Below are 22,554 nucleotides of genomic sequence, written 5' to 3'. Positions count from 1 at the left end.
GCCAATTAGCCTCAGAAGCTAATTGGATAAATGCCTAAAGGCTTGACATAATTTTCTGGAATTTTCCATGCTGCTTAAAGGCACAGTTAACTTAGTGTATGTAAACTTCTGACCCACTGGAATTGTGATATAGTAAATTAAGTGAAACAAACTGTCTGTAAACAGTTGTTGGAACAATTACTCGTGTCATGTCATGCACAAAGTAGATGTCCTAAATGATGTTTGCCAATATGAAATCTGTGGAGTGGTTAAAAAAAAGAGTTTTAATGACTTCAGCCTAAGTGTATGTGAACTTCTGACTTGGTTGGATGTGCCAGACAGGCTGGTTTGAGTATTTCTGTAACTGCTGATCTCCTGGGACTTTCACACACAACAGTCTCTAGAGCATATATAGAGTGGTACAAAAAACAACCAATGAGCGGCAGTTCTGTGGACAAAAAACCCTTGTTGATGACAGAGGTCATCGGAGAATGGCCAGACTGGTTCGATATATTATAATATACAATATAGCATTGCCTCTTATACCTTAAGAAACATGGTTCTACCATCTGATACCATTACTGTACCATGCTACCGCCTCAGTACATTTTTTGTTGTTCCACTGGGCCAGTCAGATTGGCAGTGATGTTGGGTTTGGTTAACAAGAGGTCCACATTGCTTGATTGTTCAGGGGATGAGAACAGCCTGTTCTGCCAGAGCTGCAGCTACTTTGCATGCATTGAAGTCTGCTGTCTGCTCTGTAATGAGTCCTTATATAAATGGGGTCACGGCAGCAAAGGTGCATACAGCAGCCAATCAGAGAATCTCATAACACAATGCATTCAAATGCGCCGATTCACATGCCAATTGATTCAACTTGGTACCATAAATAGCACCAACCAGTGCATAAATGGTGCTCTGTTCTTCCCCTTTAGGCGTTTTTTGTAGCATATGTCAACAGTGCAGAAATCAGCAGCGGCACCCATGTGTAAAAATGAATTGATCACGCACTAGTTATGATCGGAAATTCTCCAATGAATATATGGTGGCAACGATGATGTGTATGATGAATTGTTCTCAAAGGGATAGTTCACCAAAACATTTCAATTCTGTCGTAAGTTCCTGTGATGACAGAATTTGGGTGAAGGTGTCATGTTGTTCCAATACCAAATCACTTTCTTTCTTTCATGAAACTCAACAGATGTTAGACAGAATGTTAGCCTCTGTCACCATTCACTTTCATTGTACAGAAAAAAGATGAATGGTGACTGAGGCTAACATTCTGGTCAAGAAAATGATAAAAATTTAAATTTTTGGGTGAACTATCCCTTTAAATCTTCTCTACTGTGTATTTTTTCCTGTATAGAGGGGGAGCCCATTGAAGCCATCGCAAAGTTTGACTATGTGGGGCGCTCTGCACGAGAGCTATCCTTTAAAAAGGGTGCATCCCTGCTGCTGTACCAGAGAGCATCAGATGACTGGTGGGAGGGCAGACATAACGGCATAGACGGCCTAGTGCCTCACCAGTACATTGTTGTCCAGGACATGTGAGTATCTCACACATACATGTATATTGTTCTAGATACTAAAGTGATAAAGCATCTCTGCTGACCTTAATGGTCCATTATTATCATATTTCTAGGACACTTGGAAATATAATCAGGGTTCGGTTGATCTGACATCACATAAATCAATCAAGGTCAACAATATTTTGAATAACAAGTTGAATACATGTTCAATGCAAGCTCTGACAGTTGAACTTGAACATTATATGTGTTAGCATGAGGTAAGTGTGATAGAATTGCTTTCTTACTGTCTGGGTAAAGTTATATCCAATTTTTCAAACCTGTTATGACCATATAAAGTCAGAAATAGTTGTAACTTTCACAGGATACATGCAAGGATACCAGAATGGGACATGACATAACTATCAGTAAAGCACTGTTTACATGGAGCAAATGTCACCCACAAGAATTACCTTGGAATTACATACACATATTGTATGTACACTTAACCAGAAGTTCATCCACCATAAAAAGAACAATCAAGACAGCTTTACAGATCAAGTTATGAAAGTTTTTGTGCAGAATCATTTATTAAGCAAAAATACAAGCTTCACTTTTCTGCTTCTAAACTCGTTAAGTGCTTTGCCCCATAGACTTCTATTAAAGGAGTAGGTCACCCATAAAGGAAAATTCTGTCATAATTTACTCACCCTCATGTTGTTCCAAACGTACAGTATATGATTTTTTTTTCCTTATGCGAAACACAAAAGGGTAACTCTGTCTTTTCAATATAATGGCAGTTGATAGTGAGTCATTTTTTAGCTTAAAAAGGACCAAAAAGTATCATAAAAGTAATCCATGTGGCTTGTGCGTCATATTTCTAAGGCGTGTCCCAAATCGCATTTTTCTGCACTATCCAACATCATTTTTTATTGCAAGTAGTGCGAGCAGTACAGGATGTTAACTCTTTAAAAAAAATAATAAATAAATACAAAAAAAAATAAGTGTACCCAGATGATTTACTACTTCAACCAAAAAAATAGTGTGTGAAATGTTGGACACTTCATGCACTTAACGGTCGTGGGTTGCCCCTACATAGAGGAAGGGGCGGAGTTACCTGGCCACGATGCTGTTTTGACAAAACAGTTGTAATTAATGGTGAATGTGGCAATTAGCAAAACTTCTGTAGAGACAACACCTTGCAAATATGAGTCGAGTGCTTTACCATCACCCTACTCTGTTTGAATGTACAGTGCATCCGGAAAGTATTCACAGCGCTTCACTTTTTCCACATTTCGTTATGTTACAGCCTTACTCCAAAATGGATTAAATTAATTATTTTCCTCAAAATTTTACAAACAATACCTCATAATGACAACGTGAAAGAAGTTTGTTTGAAATATTTGCAAATTTATTAAAAAGAAAAAATGAAAAAAATCACTTTCCGGATGCACTGTAAAGTAGCAGGTAAAAGATATATTTTTAGACAGATATATTAGACAGTGACAGGAAAATTTTAGGACAATATTGGCTCAACGTGTCAGGAACATGTGCACTAACCAATGTGCCATGGCTCCAACAATCACATTTTCTTTAAATAAAATAATTTCCTAGTTATTGGCCATGAGGATTTGGATCCAAATTTGTTATGATTCATATAATACTATATAATTCATAAAGTACATATACTCTCAAAATAATTATTCTATCCATGCAGATAGATGGTATTGGGATGGTATTACACTTAGAAAATGCATTCAATACATGACTGAGTGCATAGTGTTTAATGTAAGTGCATAGTGTATAGTGCATCATTTGGGACTTAGCTGAAGTTTTGATGAGAAATAACCCAAAATGTATGTCATAAAACAAGAATAAGAACTAGAAAGAAAGTCATACTGGTTTGGAACAAAATGAGGATGAGTAAATTATGATAGAATTTTCTTTTTTGGGATGGGTGTTTTACATTTTTCACTTTCTATTGATGTTACTTTTTATTACTCTAAAGTTTTCTGAGGGATGAGTTAAAATTAAGCCAGAAATAAAAATTTTTGCTTAACTTGTATTGAACCCGGAACATTCCTTTAAAATGCCATTTTCATTTTCATTACTTCATACATTAAACTAAAAGCTCATTGCCCATTCTGTTCTGTTAATCTTCCCAGAAATGGGCATCATTTGAGTTTGGTTGCAACGCTATACTGTGCACTATCTTCCTCTGGTAAACCCCTTTATCGTCATGACAACTTGTTCCGCCCGGGAAATTATTGGCGCCTAGTTGAACAGATTATGCCTCATAAAGGGGGCAAATCTAATGGATCAGGCACAGTGCTGAGTGACTCCAACAACAGTGCCCATACTAGCCCACTCACTACTGTGTGTGTGTGTCTGTGTGTGTGTCTGTGTGTGTGTGTGTCAATAATTCACATCATGACCCTCTGCTGATGTGTGTTCTTGGCTCGTGGCACTGGTACTGAGAGAATTTACAGCCCAGCGTAGAGAAGGAGTTTAAGAGCCCGTAGACCAGCAGTGTCAGACCCTCTGTCTTCTAAAAGAGCTGCGTTTACAGCAAGAAATTTAAAGGATGGCAGAGAGACTGCTCGCATAATGTACAGATAGGATATCTTTTGTCAGTAAAGAAAAAAAGAGTGTAGGAATCCTATTTGGTGCAATAAATGCACACATGCAACCTTATGAACTGTCCAATAAACATAAAACTAAAACTTTAAAGATGCAGTCAGTGATTAAAAAAAATCAAGAATTCTCTTGTGAATGAGCATTTAAAGTGTGAACAAGGGTGCCAATGTATTTTTGTGGCATTTGGATCTCTTCTGTTATCTCTGTTGCCAAGTGTTGTTGCACTTAAAAAGGAGCACATGGGTTTATGACTGTTTGTATGTGATTTATGGCAGGGATGACACATTCTCAGACTCTCTGAGTCAGAAAGCGGACAGTGAGGCCAGCAGTGGACATGGAGGAGAGGAGAAATGCTCCAGCAGGGACATGGGATCTCCAACGCACAGCCAACAAACTGATCCATACATCAGTAGGTGAGTGAACTAATTAGATCCTAAAATTGCCCTTTCTTAAAACAGAGACTACATACAGTATACTTGTGTACTCCCTGCTGACTGTTTGACCATTTAAGCACAGTAAAATTTGATTGACAAGGATTAGATCACATTAAAATCAGGGGTCGTTCACACAGGACACGTCTTGCACTATTTTTTGATTGTTGGTCTATGTACACATGCACTGGATAGACTTCTTTGGTAGCCACGTTTTTAAAATGCACTTTGTTTCAGAAACAGCACAGTGTAGCGTAACTTCTTTTCACTTTACATGGTGTCTTAAATATGTGGTGCTCTTGGCACGAGATGCTGAAAAACAGTCAAAAACGTCCATCCAGCTAATGTTTACATAGAAAAACAATTAAGAGACTGCAGAAGGATACAAGAACATCTAAATGTTTTTAACCCTTAACCAAAACGTCTTATGAGGGTGCCTACAGTATGTGTGGGACATGCCCTATTCCTGTAGTTTGTAGCTCATGATGGTTTAGGGCATACACTCATTTTGAACCTGTATTGTTTTCGGCCTATTTTAAACATTCTTTATACTGTGTTACTTAATGTGTTTGTTCTGTTCTACTGTATATTTCTGTTGAATTATCTTGTATTCATTTTCTCACTGGATCGCTCTATCCCTCTCTGACGTGCATCTATGTTTCCTGCCTCTTAAATCTTTCATTGCATTTGGCTTTATTTAGATGTTCTCCTACCTCCATAAGCGCATTTACCCAACATACTTCCTCAAGGAAGAGGATAGCTTCCTCTGCGACTATAAACTGAATTAAATTATGGCAATCAAATCATAAATTGGAGGTCTCCAAAAGTCAAATATGCCCTTTGATATGTCAGCACTATTCCTAGCAGGGGAGGTGGGGTGCTCAAACACATGAAATCAGTACGTTTACATTCAGTTTGCCAGAAATCTGGATAAGCAGTGACATTGTGAGGATTGCAGAACAAAAACAGACTCCATGCAGCACCTTTGAAATAAAAGTACACCAAGAAAGAGACTGTTCACCCAAAATGTAACTTCTGTCATCTCCTTCTTATTGTTCCAAACCTGTATTACTTTCTTTCTTCCATAGAACATAAAAGGAGATGTTAGGCGGAATGTTACGGGACTGACAGCCTCAGTCACCCAGTAACATCTCCTTTTGTGTTCCACTTTAGTGTTTTTAACAATATGAGTATGAGTAAATGATGACAGAATTTTCATGTCCTCCTTGCATACCTAAATATAAACAATGTGGTCCATGCAGCAGTGTGTCATTGCATTGCTGCATTGTTTTATTTCAGTGCAGCACGCCCCCTGCTGGACAAACATCTGCTTTACTGCTACGTTTGATAAAATTGCACTCCAGTTTAAGCGAGTTATTCTTTAATCATTGCAAGCAAAACATTAAACCTAGTCTTAGCCTAACAGCAATAAGCAATTTAATTTATTTCCCCTGTCGTATGGTGTAGTTGCATAACTTATGAACGCACGTATTAGCATCTTATTACTAATTGCCATTCATCAAGGACTGTCAAAATAATTATGAGCGCATTAAGAGAGCTCATTACGTACAAATTAAGCAGAGACTCACGGCTGAACAGCTATGATAGATCTTGCTAACTGAGATAATGTATGTGTTATGTGGCAACCCACAGAAATTGGAGACCAGTTTAGCTGTTAGCTCGAAAATGAACACATCCTGTGATCTGTATGTCATCTGTGCTTTTAAAGGAATAGTTCATTCAAAAGTGACAATTCTGCCACGCCACCTGTTTACACCCCCTCATGTCATCTTAAACTCATATGACTATATTTTTCTGTGGAACACAAGGAGAATTTACACAGTACTTTCCTGTGTCAAGCTCCAAAAAAGCACCATAAAAGTAGTCCATACAACTTGTTCACTACATTTCCAGTCTTCTCTCATCATTTACTCACCCTCCTGGCATCCCAGATGTGTATAACTGTCCTTCTTCTGCTGAACACAAATGAAGATTTTTAGAAAAATATCTCTGCTCTGTTGGCCCATTCAATACAAGTGAATGGTGGCCAGAACTTTGAATCTCTAAAAAGCACATAAAGGCAGCATAGAAGTAATCAATACGACTCCAGTGGTTTAATCCATGTCTTTAGAAGCAATGTTTCTAAGTGTGGGTGAGAAACAGATCAATATTTAAGTCCTTTTTTGCTATAAATTCTCCTCCCTGCACAGGTGGCGAAATGCACGAAAAATGTGAATCGCCAAAAACAAAAGAAGAATGAGAAAGTGTGGATTTCAAAATTAATTTGTTTCTCACCCACACACATCATATCACTTCTGAAGATATAGATTAAACCACTAGGATTTCTTTTATGTTGCCTTTATGTGCTTTTTTGAGATTCAAATTTCTGTCCACCACTCATTTGCACTGAACACACCAACAGAGTGGATATATTCTTCTAAAAATATTTGTTTGTGTTCTGCAGAAGAAAGTCATACACATCTGGGATGGCATGAGGGTGAGTACTGTAAATGATAGGAGAATTTTCATTTTGGGGTGAACAATTCCTTTAATTATTCATTGAAAATGTCTACTTTCACAGAAAAAAATAACAGGTTATAAAATATGTAGGTTAAGAGTTAAAAGGTTAAGAATGACATGAGAGTGAGTAAATAATGTCAGCAAATTCATCACTGGGTGAACTATTTCTTTAAGCACTGAACCTTAAATGGTCCATAAGCAGGATTTTTTAAAGAGATATAAAATATCAACCAGTGTTGTAGATATCTTGGTATTTTAGCTTTATACAACCTCTTTGGTTCCCAAATGTCAATTTTAATCCTGACTCCAGGCATCTTTTCTGTGAAGCTCTTTTGGTTTGTCTAATACTGTGATATCTGCAGTCATAATACAACATTTTGTCTCATGCTAAGCTGTTTCCTGGCAGGCATCATGTCATGAATATGCAGAGTAGATCTTACAAAGACACTCTGGAGATGCTTCTGACTCTCATGCTAATTATGCATTAGCGCTGAAGGTTAGTGTTAAAAGCACACACGCTTGATGTTGCCAAATGCAGCGTGTGATGGCTAGCAGCATGTACCCATGTGAGTTCAAACCGTGTACACCATATAGCATTGAGCTAACATTATTTGAAACGGTGAGTGCTGTAGGGGCGGACAGAGTTCACAAATGGCTTACTAATTGATGTCTCTGCATATTAAATCGGGATAGGAGAAAATAATTTTAACATTGAAAAACTTTCATCACCTTTAAGGTATCGCTAGTGCAGCATTTCATTTACACAGAACCACAACCTTAAAACCTGAGCTTAAACTTTAAAGAAATAGTTCACCCAAAAAATGGAAATACGTTTTTTAGAAGAATATTTCAGCTCTACGGGTCCACACAATGCAAGTTCATGGTGACCAAAACTTTGAAGCTCCAAAAAGCACAAAGGCAGCATAAAAGTAATCCATACGACTCCATTGGTTTAATCCATGTAATCTGAAGCGATCTAATCGATTTTGGTTGAGAACAAACCAAAATATAACTCCTTTTTCACTGTAAATCCTGCCATTACAGTCTCTAGGCACAATTGTGATTTCAAGCTCTATTACACTTTCTACTGCTTGACACATGCTCCGAGTGCTAGATGGCGCCATAGGAAGTGTAATCCAGCTTGTAATCACGATCACCTTGGAGACTGCTGATGTCAAGATTTATAGTGAATAAAGAATTCAATTTTGAACTGTTCTCACCCAAAATCGATTCAGAAGGCATGGATTAAACCACTGGAGTTGTATGAATTACTTTTATGCTGCATTTATGTGCTTTTTGGAGTTTTGGTCACCATTCGCTTGCATTGTATGGACCTACAGAGCTGAGGTATTCTTCTAAAGATCTTTGTTTGTGTTCAGCAGATGAAAGAAAGTCATACACATCTGGAATAGCATGAGGGTGAGTAAATGACAAGAACATTTTCGTTTTTGGGTGAACTATTCTTTAACACATTTTTTACTGCCTTCCAAGCACTTGTATTTCCTTCAGGAAACGCAAATCTAGTTTCATATAAATCTATATTTTCCTTCCTATCTTTCCCCTGTTTAGCCGGCACAGGAAGAGAAGTGACCCCCCGACCCGCCGGCCTCCAGCTCGGCCCACTGACGCTCACTGCATGGTCCACCACTCTCAGGGACACCACAATAACCACAGCAGCCACGGTAGTCATGGCACACCAGATTTGGGCTCCCCAGTGATGGGTCACTACAGCCCACGGGACCTGCTTAGAGGAAGAGGACACATGCCCATGGACAGTCCCGAGAGGCGCAGACGGATGGGCCACGGCAGCCTGACCAACATCAGCCGCCATGAGTCCATGAATAAGATGGAAAGCCCGCCCATCCGCAGGTCCACTTCTTCAGGCCAGTACACGAGCTTCACCGAGCCTCATGGCAAGAATCTGGATCCAGAAAGCATCGCACAGGTCAGCGGGAGGCGAGCGACGGTGCCCCTCACACCACGCGCAGCAGGCCCAGCCCTGTAACATAGTCAGTTACTGTCTCCTGTTACTAATGACTAATGCGTGTCTATACACAACACACATAATCACACACACACACTCAGATTTAAAAAAGGCCTATTTCTGGAACAAAGACGATATCAGTAATAGTTTGTACCTAACGTTGCATTAACTATCCACTCACTAAGTATGTTTAAATAGTCACCAGTGGTTTCACAACATTTATTGCATCCCCTTAATACATATTTCATACATTGTGCCACTTATCCTCCTGGGACCTAGTAAAAAAAAAAAATTGGTATTTATTTTCATTAATGTATTTTATGCTTTATAGTTTACAGATAATTTTTGTAAACTTGGACAAATTTTGATATTCCCAATCTCATTAATATTTACATATTTTTGTTTTAAATTATATTTTATATTAATATTTCATATTTCTTTATATTTCTGATGGCAAAGTTTCATAGCAAAATGTTATATTCCAATTTGTAGTTATTTTTTTAGGTGATTCTCACAAAAACCTTTCAATAAAATTTTGCCATCCAATTTTACTACAAAATCAAAAGAAATAAGAAATTATATTTTGCATGTGCAAACTAAAGCCTATTTAGAGAGCTTTTTATTTTCAGTGACCTTAAATCATAAAAAATGTATTATTTAAATCGTAAAGTATTTGTCAGGATGGGTTGGAGAGAGAGGATGAGGACTCAAATGACGTGAAGTAGAATGGACTTTATTAACTCGAAACCAAACATAAACTACCCCGAAGGGGAAAACTCCAAGGTCCAGGGCAGTGCAAAGCAGACCGATTGGGATGGAACTAACAAGGCAGACACCTAACAGGATGAACAACCACAACGAACTGGTGCAGAACAGAAAACACAAAGAGATTAAATAGGGAAGGAAATTAGGTGGGTAACGAGGGAAGGCAGGTGAGGCAAATTAACTAATAACAAGGTAACAAGGAGGCAGGGCCAAGACGTGAGACAGGAGATCTCATGGCAAACAATTCTGACAGAAGCCATGTGCTCACACTTAACACAAATGACAAGACAGAAGAGCACATGGCGAATGAACACAATCAGAAGCCATGTGCTCAAACAAATAACACCGCACAAAAGACAGACATTAAGAGCGCATTGCAAAAGAACTGAACCTGAAGACATGCGGCCACAAAGACACAAAGGTAGTACGGCCTTGGTACTGCCTTTCATTTGCACTGATTTTAATTTTAATAAACATTGTATACTGTAATACACTTGTACATTGGTACAAGAATTACTGTTACAGTAATGAAAGTCATCATTGAATTTGATTTGGGGTTAAAAATGACCAGGACATTTTCTTGATAGGTTTCGTGTGAATCAACTCCTTACCCTATTCTCTGACTGGTGAAAACATATCTAAATTCCACTAAATTCTGATGTCCCCCTACATAGGGCACATATGATCTTGATGTCTCTATTCTTTAAAAGAAAAAGAAAAGAAAAAAAAAAACACCCTGTATATTCAAGTTAATATTAGTTAATAATACTATACACTTACTGTTCATCTTTCAATTTTTTTTAAATTTTTTTATGTCAGACATTTTTGAAAACAGTGGAGGAAGTTTTCATGAAAAAATCCTCAAACGTTTGGGATCTGGTAAAAGTCCAGGAAGTCCTTTTTAAGATACATCAGTGTTACTGTGGCATGTATGATCTCTGCAATTCACTTAAACAACTAAAATGTTGCTGGGTCCCAGAAGGTTAAATATCCGCTTTGTTCATTAGTAACAATCTGACCATTTCACAAACACTTAAAGTACATTTGCAATATGTGTAGAAACGACAGTTCTTGCATTGGAATGCATGGAGTGGACTTAAGTTTGCTATTAAGATTTTTATTGATTCTTATGTGAAATATGGAATAAACAGAACATGAACACACAGAATCAACTTAATTCCCATTATATCCCCCTCCCCAACTCCACCCTGCCCCTCAACAAATATTCCTGTGGTCAAAGCCTAAATTACACCATGCACACATATAAGCAAACAAACAAAAGAAACTATTTGAGAACATAAAAATATAAAAATCAACAAACAAAGAGTAAAGAAAAAATTCCACAAAGAATAGAATTTAAATTACCACCACAATTCTGTTTCTCTCCACATGGTCCTCACTGAGAGCCCTCCAGAAAGGCCAAACCTGTCCCATTTCTTACCATACATGTCTATCTTGCCAAGCTGTTTATATGACATCTTTTCAAATGACGCCACCCTACTCAATTCGGTGAACCATTCTTGAAATGAGGGAGCGGCAGTTGACTTCAATCCTCTAAGAATTATCCGTCTGCCAATCATTACACTAGTTTGGACCAAGCTTTCTGCATATTTGTCACCTGCTTTAATGACCTCCCCATCACCCAATATACATAGTTTGGGGCAGAATGTAATTTGAGTATCTAAAACCTCACAGATAAAATTCTGGACTCTTACCCAAAATTCTTGAATCTTATCGCAGAACCACAGAGCATGGGCCATGTCCCCATCCTCTAACTGACATCGCCAGCAAGTAGGTGTGTCTTTTATCACCTGTGTACTACCACCAAAAGGGCTCTCTCAGGTGGAAGAGACCAATGGACCAGGTGTCTGAGTTTAAAAGCATAGTAATAAAAAAAATATTTTGGGGAGGCCTAAGCCTCTGTCAGTTGGTCAGTGTAACTTACTGAAATGCAACTGAGGTCGTTTACCATTCCAAATAAAAGATATTCTATCAAATTGTTTAAAATAAGAAAGAGGAATTTCTAGAGAGAGAGAGAGAGACTGTAGTAGGTAATTGAATTTGGGGATACAATTTTTATAACATTGACCTTCCCTGCCATAGACAAATGCAGTGAAGCCCACCTATCCACATCACATGAGAAACTTTTCATTAATGGGTCAAAATTAACTCTAAATAAATCTCTCAAATTTGCTGGAAATAAAATGCCCAAATACCCAATGCCTTGCTTGGGCCATTGAAAGGCGCCAGGTTGGGCAATATGCTGTCAGAGCAAAAGCTTCTGATTTAGACCAATTCACCCTGTATCCTGAAAATTTGGAGAAAGAATGAATAATTCTATGGAGGCTAGGCATAGATCTTTTAGGGGCGGAGACAAATAATAATATATCATCTGTGTAGAGTACAAGTTTATGCACTACACATCCTGCTACAATGCCAGGAAAATCATCCTCTTTTCTTATTGCGGCTGCTAATGGTTCCAAGGCAACACAGAACAATAAAGGGGAGAGAGGACAGCCTTGCCGGGTTCACCCAAACAAAAAAATCTGAAATGAATCCATTAGTTTGCACCGCCACTTACGGTTGTTTATAAAGGAACTTAATCCACCCAATAAAAGTGTTCCCACACCCGTACATTTCCAAAATTTGTAAAAGATAGTCCCATTCCACCCTATCAAACGCCTTCTCGGCATCAACTGAGATTGCAGCGATCGGGGTCTGATCATTCACAACTGACCACATAATATTTATAAAACGTCTAATATTATCAGAAGAACTATGACCACGTATAAACCCCACTTGATCTATATGTATAATCGATGTAATTACTCTGCTTAATCAGTTAGCCAGAATTTTAGACAATAATTTTACATCTAACTGGATCAGGGAAATTGGATGATAACTTTTACATTCATTTTGGTCTTTATCTTTTTTAACAATGAGACTGATCAGGGCTTGCATCATGGTTGGCGGTAGTTCACCTTTCTTTGACTCTGTCTAAACTTTTAACATAAGTGGAGCTAGTTCTGTGAGATGAGATCTAAAAAATTTCACAGCAAAACCATCTGGCCCCGGAGCATTACCTGTTGTCAAGGCTTTAATTACCTCAACAAGGTCCTCCAAATTAATATCCAAGTCAAGAAATTATTTTTGATCATTTGTAAATTTAGGAAGTTCTAATGGCTCTATGAATTTGCTAATATACTTATCGGAAGATGTGGATGTGGAACTACAAAGATCGAAATAGAATTCTTTAAAAGGCCTTATTAATATCTGTGGGAGAAGTAAATATATTGCCTCCAGAAGACTTCACTGAAGGAATGGTGGAAAAAAACTCTCTGTTTTATGTATCTGGCAAGAAGTCTCCCTGCCTTGTCCCCCAACTCAAAGTATGTCTGTCTTGCCCTGAATAACCAAAAGTCCACTCTCTAAAACCATTGGATGACATTCAGCGCTTCAGCTCTGTTTCAGCACTTTTAATATTCTTTTCCAATTCTATGAATTCCTGTGCTCTGAACTTTTTAATGAATGAGGCGTATTGTATGATCTGCCCCCTAAGAACTGCCTTAAGCTCCTCCCATGCCATGCCCACAGAGGACACTGAGGACCAATTGGTTTCTACATAAGCATTAACTTCTATCTTTAACATTTGTTGAAATGTTGGGTCCTGTAGAAGGGATGTATTAAAGTGGCATCTATTTTCTATTATTTCTATTCTTTTCTCTATATGTGGCAACATTTCTAAATACACCAAAGCATGATCTCAGTCAGTGGCAGATGGAGTAAGTGACTTAAAAAAAAAAAAAATCTATTCTAGAGTAAATCTTATGAAATGCTGAAAAAAAGGTGTAGTCCCTCCCAGATGAGTTCAAAAGTCTCCAAATGTCTGTAAGACCAAGATTTTTACACATCCTCTGTAGTGTCAATGTTGCTCTAAAGCAGGGGTGTCATTCATTTTGGGTCGCAGGCCTGATTGGACCAAGCGACATTGCTTGGGGGCCGAAGTTTATATTTATAAATTATATATACTTTGTGTATATACAACTCTGGGGAAAAAATGAAGAGACCACTGCAAAATTATCAGTTTCTCTGGATTTACTATTTATAGGTATGTGTTTGAGAAAAATGAACATTTTTGTTTCATTCTATAAAGTTCCAAATTCCAAATAAAAATATTGTCATTTAGAGCATTTATTAGCAAAAAATGACAACTGGTCAAAATAACAAAAAAAGATGCAGTGTTTTCAGACCTCAAATAATGCAAAGAAAGCAAATTCATATTCATTTTTAAACAACACAATACTGTGTGTGTGTGTGTGTGTGTGTGTGTGTGTGTGTATATATATATATATATATATATATATATATATTATTTAGCTTTGTTTAAATAACTTTTAAAATTATGTATTAACTTTATTATGTTTAACAAAATATATGTTATAATATGTTATAATATTTTATCAACTTTGTACACAAAACATTTCGACATGACTGAGAGCAACTTGCAAAAAATGACATATTTATTCAGCCCCTCCAAGTAATTCAGTATGTTCATTCACTGAAGGATTCGTCAAACTGATTAAAAACGAGAACTCGTGAGCTGGTGAATCACTGTTTTAAAAGTACCGGCTCATAAGAGTCATTTAGTCATGAATCGGACTAAACCAGTCACAGTGTTTGTTGTTGAGTACATCTAGCGAACACAACGCAATAGAAAGGCTTGCTTTTTTGGTGTTATTTCACGGTGCATGCTTTTTTATGTCACCACATTCAATTCAGACTGCAATCTCATAACTTGGGAGGTTGTGACGCTGGTAGATCAGCGGTGGAGCAAAGGAAAATCAGAGCAGTAAAATTTTGATTTGCCCACCTGCAACAGTGGCTATGAATGCCCAATTTCACCAGCCACTTTGATTTTTTTACCAGCTCCTTTCGTTATTCATAAAGGTATATAAAACACCACTTCTGAAGCTGTAGTGTATTATAATGACACACATGACAATTAATTAATGCCACTGCATGTCATTTGCTTTGTATGGTTACGTATTACGTATACAAATGTTTGGAATTAAGCAATGTTGCATTCACAATGCGTGTAAACGTGAACTGCTCCGTGGAAATCAAGCAAACTAAATTTAGAGCACCTCTTGAGATGGTCTGAGATCATTTGCAGCGTTCTCAAGGATGACACTGTTCTTGCAGTTGCAAACTATTTTCAGATGACTGAAACAGCAGAAACAGTGAGCACTCTGCATGCGCATGTTCCATGATAAGGCAGAGTGCCTCTAAATAAACGGTGAATCAACAGCTTTTCTTTCATCTGTTCTTCAAAATATAATCAATGTGTTTCTTCAAACGCACATCTTTGTGTCTGACAGCATTTCTTGTCACGTCACTCCAAGACTTTTTATAAGTCGCCCGCCACAAATAACCCACCACTGCGCATAAAATATCCACATTTGGTGGGTTGGTGGGTGCTAATTTTAAACCCTGAACAAAAGGAAAAACACAGAATTGACTAACTTTATTAACCAGAGGTTATATCACAAGTACACACACAATTAGTTGAAGGGAATCAAGCAATAATATTTACAAGAAAAAGAGAACCGCTTTAGCCTCAATAAACAGTCTGAAACTGAACAAAAACGCAAAAAAATTGAATCCTGCTTAAAATGAATAATAGTTCAATGGGATGGAAACAATGCAACAGTTATTACATCTAATGTTTATCCTTGGACCTGTCCATGTTGTCATTATTTCCATGAGATAAACTTCACTGTGGGAACATGTGGCCATGGAACTTGTCACCCTCAGACATATGTGGCGTTCGCTGATATGCATGACTCTGCGAGCGCTGAATGTCCCACGTAATTAAAAGAAATTCCACTGATCATGCAAGCTATAACATAGCTACATGCAACACCACAAATTTAAATGTTTATCTGTTCTGCTGTTGCTAATAAAATAATAGTATGAATACATCTTACCCAAGTTACAGGCTAAATCAATGTGAATGTTTTCAAACATTACTTATTTTTCCGCAAAGTATCCCACCGGCCGGAGATGACTCCTTGGCAGGCCGGATCCGGCCCGTGGCCCGGATCCAGCCCACCGACCATATTTTTGACACCCCTGCTCTAAAGGGTCTACACACCTTTGCATCACTATTATCAAGGACCGGATCCATTAAAAGATTGAAGTCTCCACCTAAAACTATATCATGAAGGATCCTAGCAGCTTGTAGCTATCGTACCCTCAAGATCTGTAAAAAAGTTCTGATTATCAGGGTTGAGTGCATAAATATAAGCCAAAATTTGATTTTGCCCCTGTATTTCAGCCAAAACAATAATGATTCTTCCTAAATTATCTTTAATCTGTTTGAGACATTAAAATTGTAAATGTTTATTAATGTGATGACTCCCCTGCTCTTACTCGAACCAGCACTACAAAACACATGCCCACCCCATGCCCTGCCAAGTTTTTCAGCTTCCTGTGAAGAAAGGTTTGTTTCTTGAAGGAACACTATATCAAATTTTTTACACTTAAGAAAAGAATCCTCCCTCTTTTTATAGGGTGCCCCAGCCCATTAACGTTCCATGTGGAGAGAAACATTTTAAAGTCTGACATATTGACATGTAAAGATGAAATTGTGTACCCAAGGCTAAATTATATAGACCACTATCCATCATTGTTGTAACCATAACATCCCACAGAACAGAAAAAAGATGCACTTCAAACCCCTTGCATAACAATCCCAACTGGTGTCCATCACTCGGAAATCCGACGGTCCATGCACACTCACGAGACTTTCTGCGACACTATTGCTACCAGATTACTCAAGTCTGGTGATTTTTACATATATACTATGTATAACTGTATTTTTATTTGTTTGTTTGTTTTCCCCCCTTTTTTCTTAACATAAACCATGCCATTAAATTGTATATAAAAATGTTCAGTAAAATGAAAAATAACAAAATAAAATAGGCCCCAGTAAACAATAACATCGAACCCACAACATGAGCAAATGAGCTCTACAGCAAGTTAACAAAGGGAGAGAAAAAAAAAAAGAGTCAGGCAAGAGTCAGTAGGCAGACAACAGAACAACAAACCCTCTCAGGCTGCATCAGTAAAATGCACAATGTGTAGTCTGTATTGTTGATCGAGTGCAGGCAAACTTGCCCACTCACTCCATTGATTTAATGAAGGCCATAGCTTGTCATGGGCATAAAAGTCTTATGCCCATCCTTACCATCAATTTTCAGCTTAGCCGGTAGAGCATTGCGAAGCTTACCTTCTGTTGGTGCAGCAATTTTTTACATTCTTTGAATCCGTCCCGCTTCGCTTGAGTCGATCTAGCAAAGTGTGGAAAAACTATTATGTTGTGGTCCTCCCAGCACAACTTGCCTTTATTCCTCGCCACTCGTAGAACAAAGTCTCTGTCAGCCAACCACAAGAATCTTGCCAGGATAGTTTGGGATCTGTCAACCACCACGGGAAGCTGACCGAGAGCTCTGTGTGCATCTCGAGCCGTCGGCCCGCTGTGACGATCAAATTCGGGATAAGCTTGTCCAAAAACTTCACCATATCCTGATCTTCCTTTCCCTCAGGGATTCCAATGAAACAAATATTATTACGTCTGCTCCAATTTTCCATATCCTCTAGTTTTTCCCACAACCACTCCACATCAGCCTTGGAAGCAGGTGGGTTAGCCTGTAGTTCTCTTTTGGCCAACTCCAGAAACTCAACCCTTTTTCAATATCGTCCATTCTTGTGATCAGGGTGGAAAGTTTCGCCTCCAAAGATGTGATCGCTCTTTCTGCGAGGCCCTACGTGTCGGTCGAGATTTTTGTCAGCGCTGCATAAATGTTCGAGATATCCTGACCTACTTCACGAAGCTCGCTGCTGTCACTATTGACTAGACTTCTGCCATCTTGATCCTGCGAGGCATCCGACACGTGAGAGTATTTTTTTTATTTTATTTTTTTTTATAAAAAATGTTATTATAATTTTATTCTCCCCAATTTGGAATGCCCAATTCCCAATGCGCTCTAGGTCCTCGTGGTGGCGTAGTGACTCGCCTCAATCTGGGTGGTGGAGGACGAATCTCAGTTGCCTCCGAATCTGAGACCATCAATCCGCGCATCTTATCACGTGGCTTGTTGGGGCACGTGGCTCACCGAGAGCGAGAACCACACATTATAGCAACCAGGAGGAGGTTACCCCATGTGACTCTACCTTTGTTTTTTTAGGAGACCAGGCTGGAGTCACTCAGCACACTCTGGATTCGAACCGCGACTCCAGGGGTGGTAGTCTGCGTAAATACTCGCTGAGCTACCCAGGCCCCCAGAGAGTATGTGCTTTTTAATGTCCCCACAGGCCAGGGGCCTGGGTAGCTCAGCGAGTATTGACGCTGACTACCACCCCTGGAGATGCGAGTACGAATCCAGGGTGTGCCGAGTGACCAAATTGTCCCGGTTGCTCGGGAGGGTAGAGTCACATGGGGTAACCTCCTCATGGTCATGATTAGTGGTTCTCGCTCTCAATTGGGCGCATGGTAAGCTGTGCGTGGATTGTGGAGAGTAGCATGAGCCTCCACATGCGGAGTCTCCACGGTGTCATGCACAATAAGCCACGTGATAAGATGCGCAGATTGGCGGTCTCAAAAGCGGAGGCAACTGAGACGTGTCCTCCGCCACCCGGATTGAGGTGAGTAAACGCGCCACCACGAGGAATTGGTGGGAATTGGGCATTCAAAACTGGGCATTCCAAAATTGGGAGAAAAGGGGATTAAAAAAAATACAAAAAATGTCTCCACAGGCTGACAATTTCGAATTTTTCGACATCCTGCCCTCCCAGCACAGTTTAACAAACAAAAATATTACAGTTCTCAGCGGTTAAAATTGCATAAAAGGATAATTGTAGCAAAGTTTAGCAGAGCACGCCTTTAAGCGACCAATCCAGACTTACTGAATTAATCTTGTGTGTCAGGCATCTAGGAAAGAGGAATATTATTATCATCTCTTCTCAATCTGCGCAGTTGTATTGGCTTCAGTGGCTTTATAGGAGCTGGTTAGTTTAAGTAGTTTAGAAGTAGTGTCTGTGAATAAGGTTAGCTTGTGGAAGTCCAACAGTAGTATTTACACTGAGTATCGCTGAGCTCAGTCAAATAAGGTTTCACTCAAACTCAAACTTTATGTCAGAGCCGTGGCTCAGCAGTTAACATGTGATCCATACATGTTGGGCCTTGGTGCTCATACGGGAGACACAAGTTTGAATCCAGTCAGTTTCACACACTCATTTGTCATATTTCTACTGTCAAAATACCATACTTTCTATTCCTCATATTCCGTTTTTCCATTCCCCATCCCTTGTCTCCCTCTGATTCTCTCTCTGTCTCCTGTAGGACATCGAGGAGACGATGAACACTGCTCTGAATGAGCTAAAGGAGCTAGAAAGGCAGAGTTCTGCCAAACACGCCCCTGATGTGGTGCTGGACACCCTGGAGCAGATGAAGAACGCTCCCACTCCGACCAGCTCCACCGAGTCCCTCAGCCAACTCCACGGCCTCCTGCTGCGGCCCGCCGTCACTGAGCCGCCCATGCGCCGTAGCACAAGCTCATCCAGTGATACCATGAGCACCTTCAAGCCTGCCGTAGCTCCGCGCATGGGGGTACAGCTCAAGCCCCCCGCTCTGCGGCCCAAGCCCATGGTGACGATACCCAAGACAGGAGCAGCACAGCATCCGGCGCCTCCTCCACAGGATCCACTGGATAAATCCTGCACACAGAGAGGACACAACAGTTGAAGGACAACAAAAGATAATGTTCACTGCCATAAAAGCCAGATTTATAGTTGATTTTAATGTCTTCTCCAACATTTAATTCGCTTTAGAGATGAACAGCGCTTTAGAAAGGAATGGGCTAAAGCGAATAAACTGCAGGTTAAATACAGAAACTGTAATACAGATGTAGATATAAATCTCCTGATACTTTGTTACTGTGGTCGGCATGGAATTAATAAACTGAAATAACAGTGGTCACTAAGCAAAGTTCAGAGGACGAGTAGACTTGTTTAAGGGATAGTTAACCCAAAAATGAAAATTCCATCATCATTTACTCACCCTCATATTTTTCCAAACCTGTTTGACTTTCTGTCTTCTGTCGAACATAAAAGGAGATCTTAGGCAGCATGTCTTAGTCACCATTTACTTTCATTGCATCCTTTTTCCATACAATGAAAGCAAATGGTTAACATCTGGTTTTGTGTCCCATAGTAGAAGGGAAGTCATACGGGTTTGTAAAAACGAGGGTAAATGATGCCAGAATTTCCATTTCTAGGTGAATTATCCCTTTAAACTGGTGTTTAATATTTTAGAGGGTTATACTTTCTCTTATGTGTAGGTGTAACATGCCCTCTTTTGTCACTTTAATTAAACAAAGGGACATTCTTGTAGAGCAAGACACCTGTAACTAATGGAAAGCAATTCATGTGTATCCAAAAAACTGTTTCCTTGCATGTACAACACCTTATTTTCCTCTGTGATACTCCGTGTGAATAGATTAAGGAATTCTGACAATGATACTAAAGAAAGCAACAAATCACTTTGGCTTCCTGTGTTGTTAAGGTGCCGTTTTATATTAGTAGTTTACATCCAGACTGCTAAATGTGAATAATACAGAAACTAAGCGGGGTCTTTGGTTTCTTTGTGTGTTTACAGTTTACGGGAAATGTAGTCTTTACATCTCAGTGTGTTTGTCTAGTTAAACCTGCCTGGTTGGCACTCTGACTTTTTGGAGTGGAATGTTGACTTTGGAAACACTGCCACATGATGATCGTTCTGATTGGCTGTTTAAAGCAGTTGGATGTTGTCAACACCTAATAAGTTGCATCAGCAAGGCTTTACTTTGAATATTATATTTTTGATGATAATATTTTTTTGCGTAGAGTGAGTTTGCGTGCACCCCATCTGTATTGAAGATGTTGAACAACCATTTTCCTAGTTACTTTGTTCATTTTTTTTAAGTGCTTCAATTATTTTCTTACTTGGAAAAATATATGTTGTATACATGTATATAAATATACATCCACTAAACCTTTTTTCTTTCTCATTTGCATAACGTTGTCCCAGATCAAACAGTTGCTCACTAGAGACAATATTTTTTTCTGTATTTTTTTTTTTTTTTTTTAGGATCTGTATGCTTGGTTAAATGCAATCTGTGAATAGTTAAGTCTAGTTGACAAACAAAACGTGAAGTTTGAGTTAGAGTGTGATACGGATAGGCTACAAAAAGCTTTCCTGGTCCGCTTAGCTGTCTAAACGCTCGGCTTGGCTCTATGCTATAAAGCATGAATGATAATCCTTTTAGTTGCGATATGCAAGTTCTTTTCTAGAAACTTTTCTGAAAGATTTAAGGCAATAGTTCTTGTTGTTTCACCAAACAAGGGAATAATGCCGATAGCCATGGACTCAGAGACTGTTACTGCAGTACTTTCATAGGATAGTACTGGTTTTCTAGTTATGTGCGCTAGAGTCCTATTAACCTTTTGTAAGACGTCACATACGGCACTGCACCTAAATTAAAGGGATAGTTCACCTAAAAATTCAAAATTGTTTACTTGCCTTCATGATGTTCCAAACCTGTATGATTTTCTTTCTTCTGTGAAATTAATTAGTAGATGTGAGGAAGAATGGTAGCCTCAGTCAACATTCACTTTCATAGATGTGTTCCACAACATGAGGGTGAGTAAATGATGACAGAATTTTCATTTGGGGGTGAACTATCCCTTTAAGTCAGTCACACAAAGTACCCAAAGAAGAAGTATGTAGTGCATGAATCACTCCTTTTTTGAAGATTTCTCTTATTTGCACTCACAAAAGGCCAGTGATTTAACTTTAACAAGATAAAGAGCCAAAATTACAATAGCTGTACTGGGATTTCATTTACAGTATGTTAATCTGACAATTATCCTTCCAGTGCTGACATTAATGATGAATCGTACAAGTGCATTGCCATTTACATTATTACAACAGTTTGACAACACAATAGCTTAGTACTTGTACTGTATTCACAGATAATTATACAAAAAAATGGACTCATATTTAGGTAAAATAATATGTTTATAAACATGTTTGGATGATGGTATGGATTGTGTACACTGTCCATCACTGATCCAATGGTAAACACGTAAATAATTCTAAGTAAAATATAAGCATTGCATGTTTTTAACATGTAATTATAAAGTCGTTGAACATACTAAAGCCTTTTGATTACCATTTTTTATTGAACAATATTATAAACAAGTTTTTTTTTTTTTTTAAGATTGTACATTATATTGATAAGCCTTGAGAAATAGTATTCTCTCTGCAAATCTATACACAGTAGCAGACTCTCTGTACTTAATTGCTGTTATATTGGGTTGTCCATGTACATCTCTGTACAATGTACTTGTGAAAGTGCCTTTAAAAACTATTTTAGAGGAACTTCATACAAACGTCCTCTGTGCTGTGGCGTTCTTATTTCAGATCCAGTGTACCCAGTAGGGATTACAGTAAATAAATTATTACCAACGTGGTTCTGTCAGTTAAGCTGTATGAATGATCAAGTAAAGATACTGCTTATCCGTTGTGACGTGGCACTTTTATGTAAGACTGTATATTTGGCATGTAACATCCTAACAAGTTGTAGAGCTCTTTGGAGGAATGCTCCTTTCTAATAAAGAACATAGTTTGGTC

General features: G+C 38.6%; 1 protein-coding gene across 2 annotated transcripts in view; it reads left to right on the top strand.

Annotated features, from left to right (window-relative positions):
- The window catches only part of LOC127417281 (SLIT-ROBO Rho GTPase-activating protein 1-like), a 153,270-nt gene extending 130,716 nt beyond the window's left edge, over nt 1-22,554 (top strand). Inside the window, exons 19-22 of one of the 2 annotated variants that reach the window (XM_051657183.1) lie at nt 1,346-1,526; nt 4,397-4,534; nt 8,642-9,017; nt 19,225-22,554. In XM_051657183.1, the coding sequence (XP_051513143.1) occupies nt 1,346-1,526; nt 4,397-4,534; nt 8,642-9,017; nt 19,225-19,626 (1,097 nt within the window). In that variant the 3' untranslated portion in view covers nt 19,627-22,554. Of the gene's footprint in view, nt 1-1,345; nt 1,527-4,396; nt 4,535-8,641; nt 9,082-19,224 lie in introns of both variants that reach the window. The other variant, XM_051657185.1, reaches the window with a different exon arrangement.

This window comes from Myxocyprinus asiaticus, chromosome 26 (genome assembly GCF_019703515.2).
Source record: "Myxocyprinus asiaticus isolate MX2 ecotype Aquarium Trade chromosome 26, UBuf_Myxa_2, whole genome shotgun sequence".
NCBI lineage: Eukaryota > Metazoa > Chordata > Actinopteri > Cypriniformes > Catostomidae > Myxocyprinus > Myxocyprinus asiaticus.
This window is presented reverse-complemented; position numbering and strand designations above follow the sequence as displayed.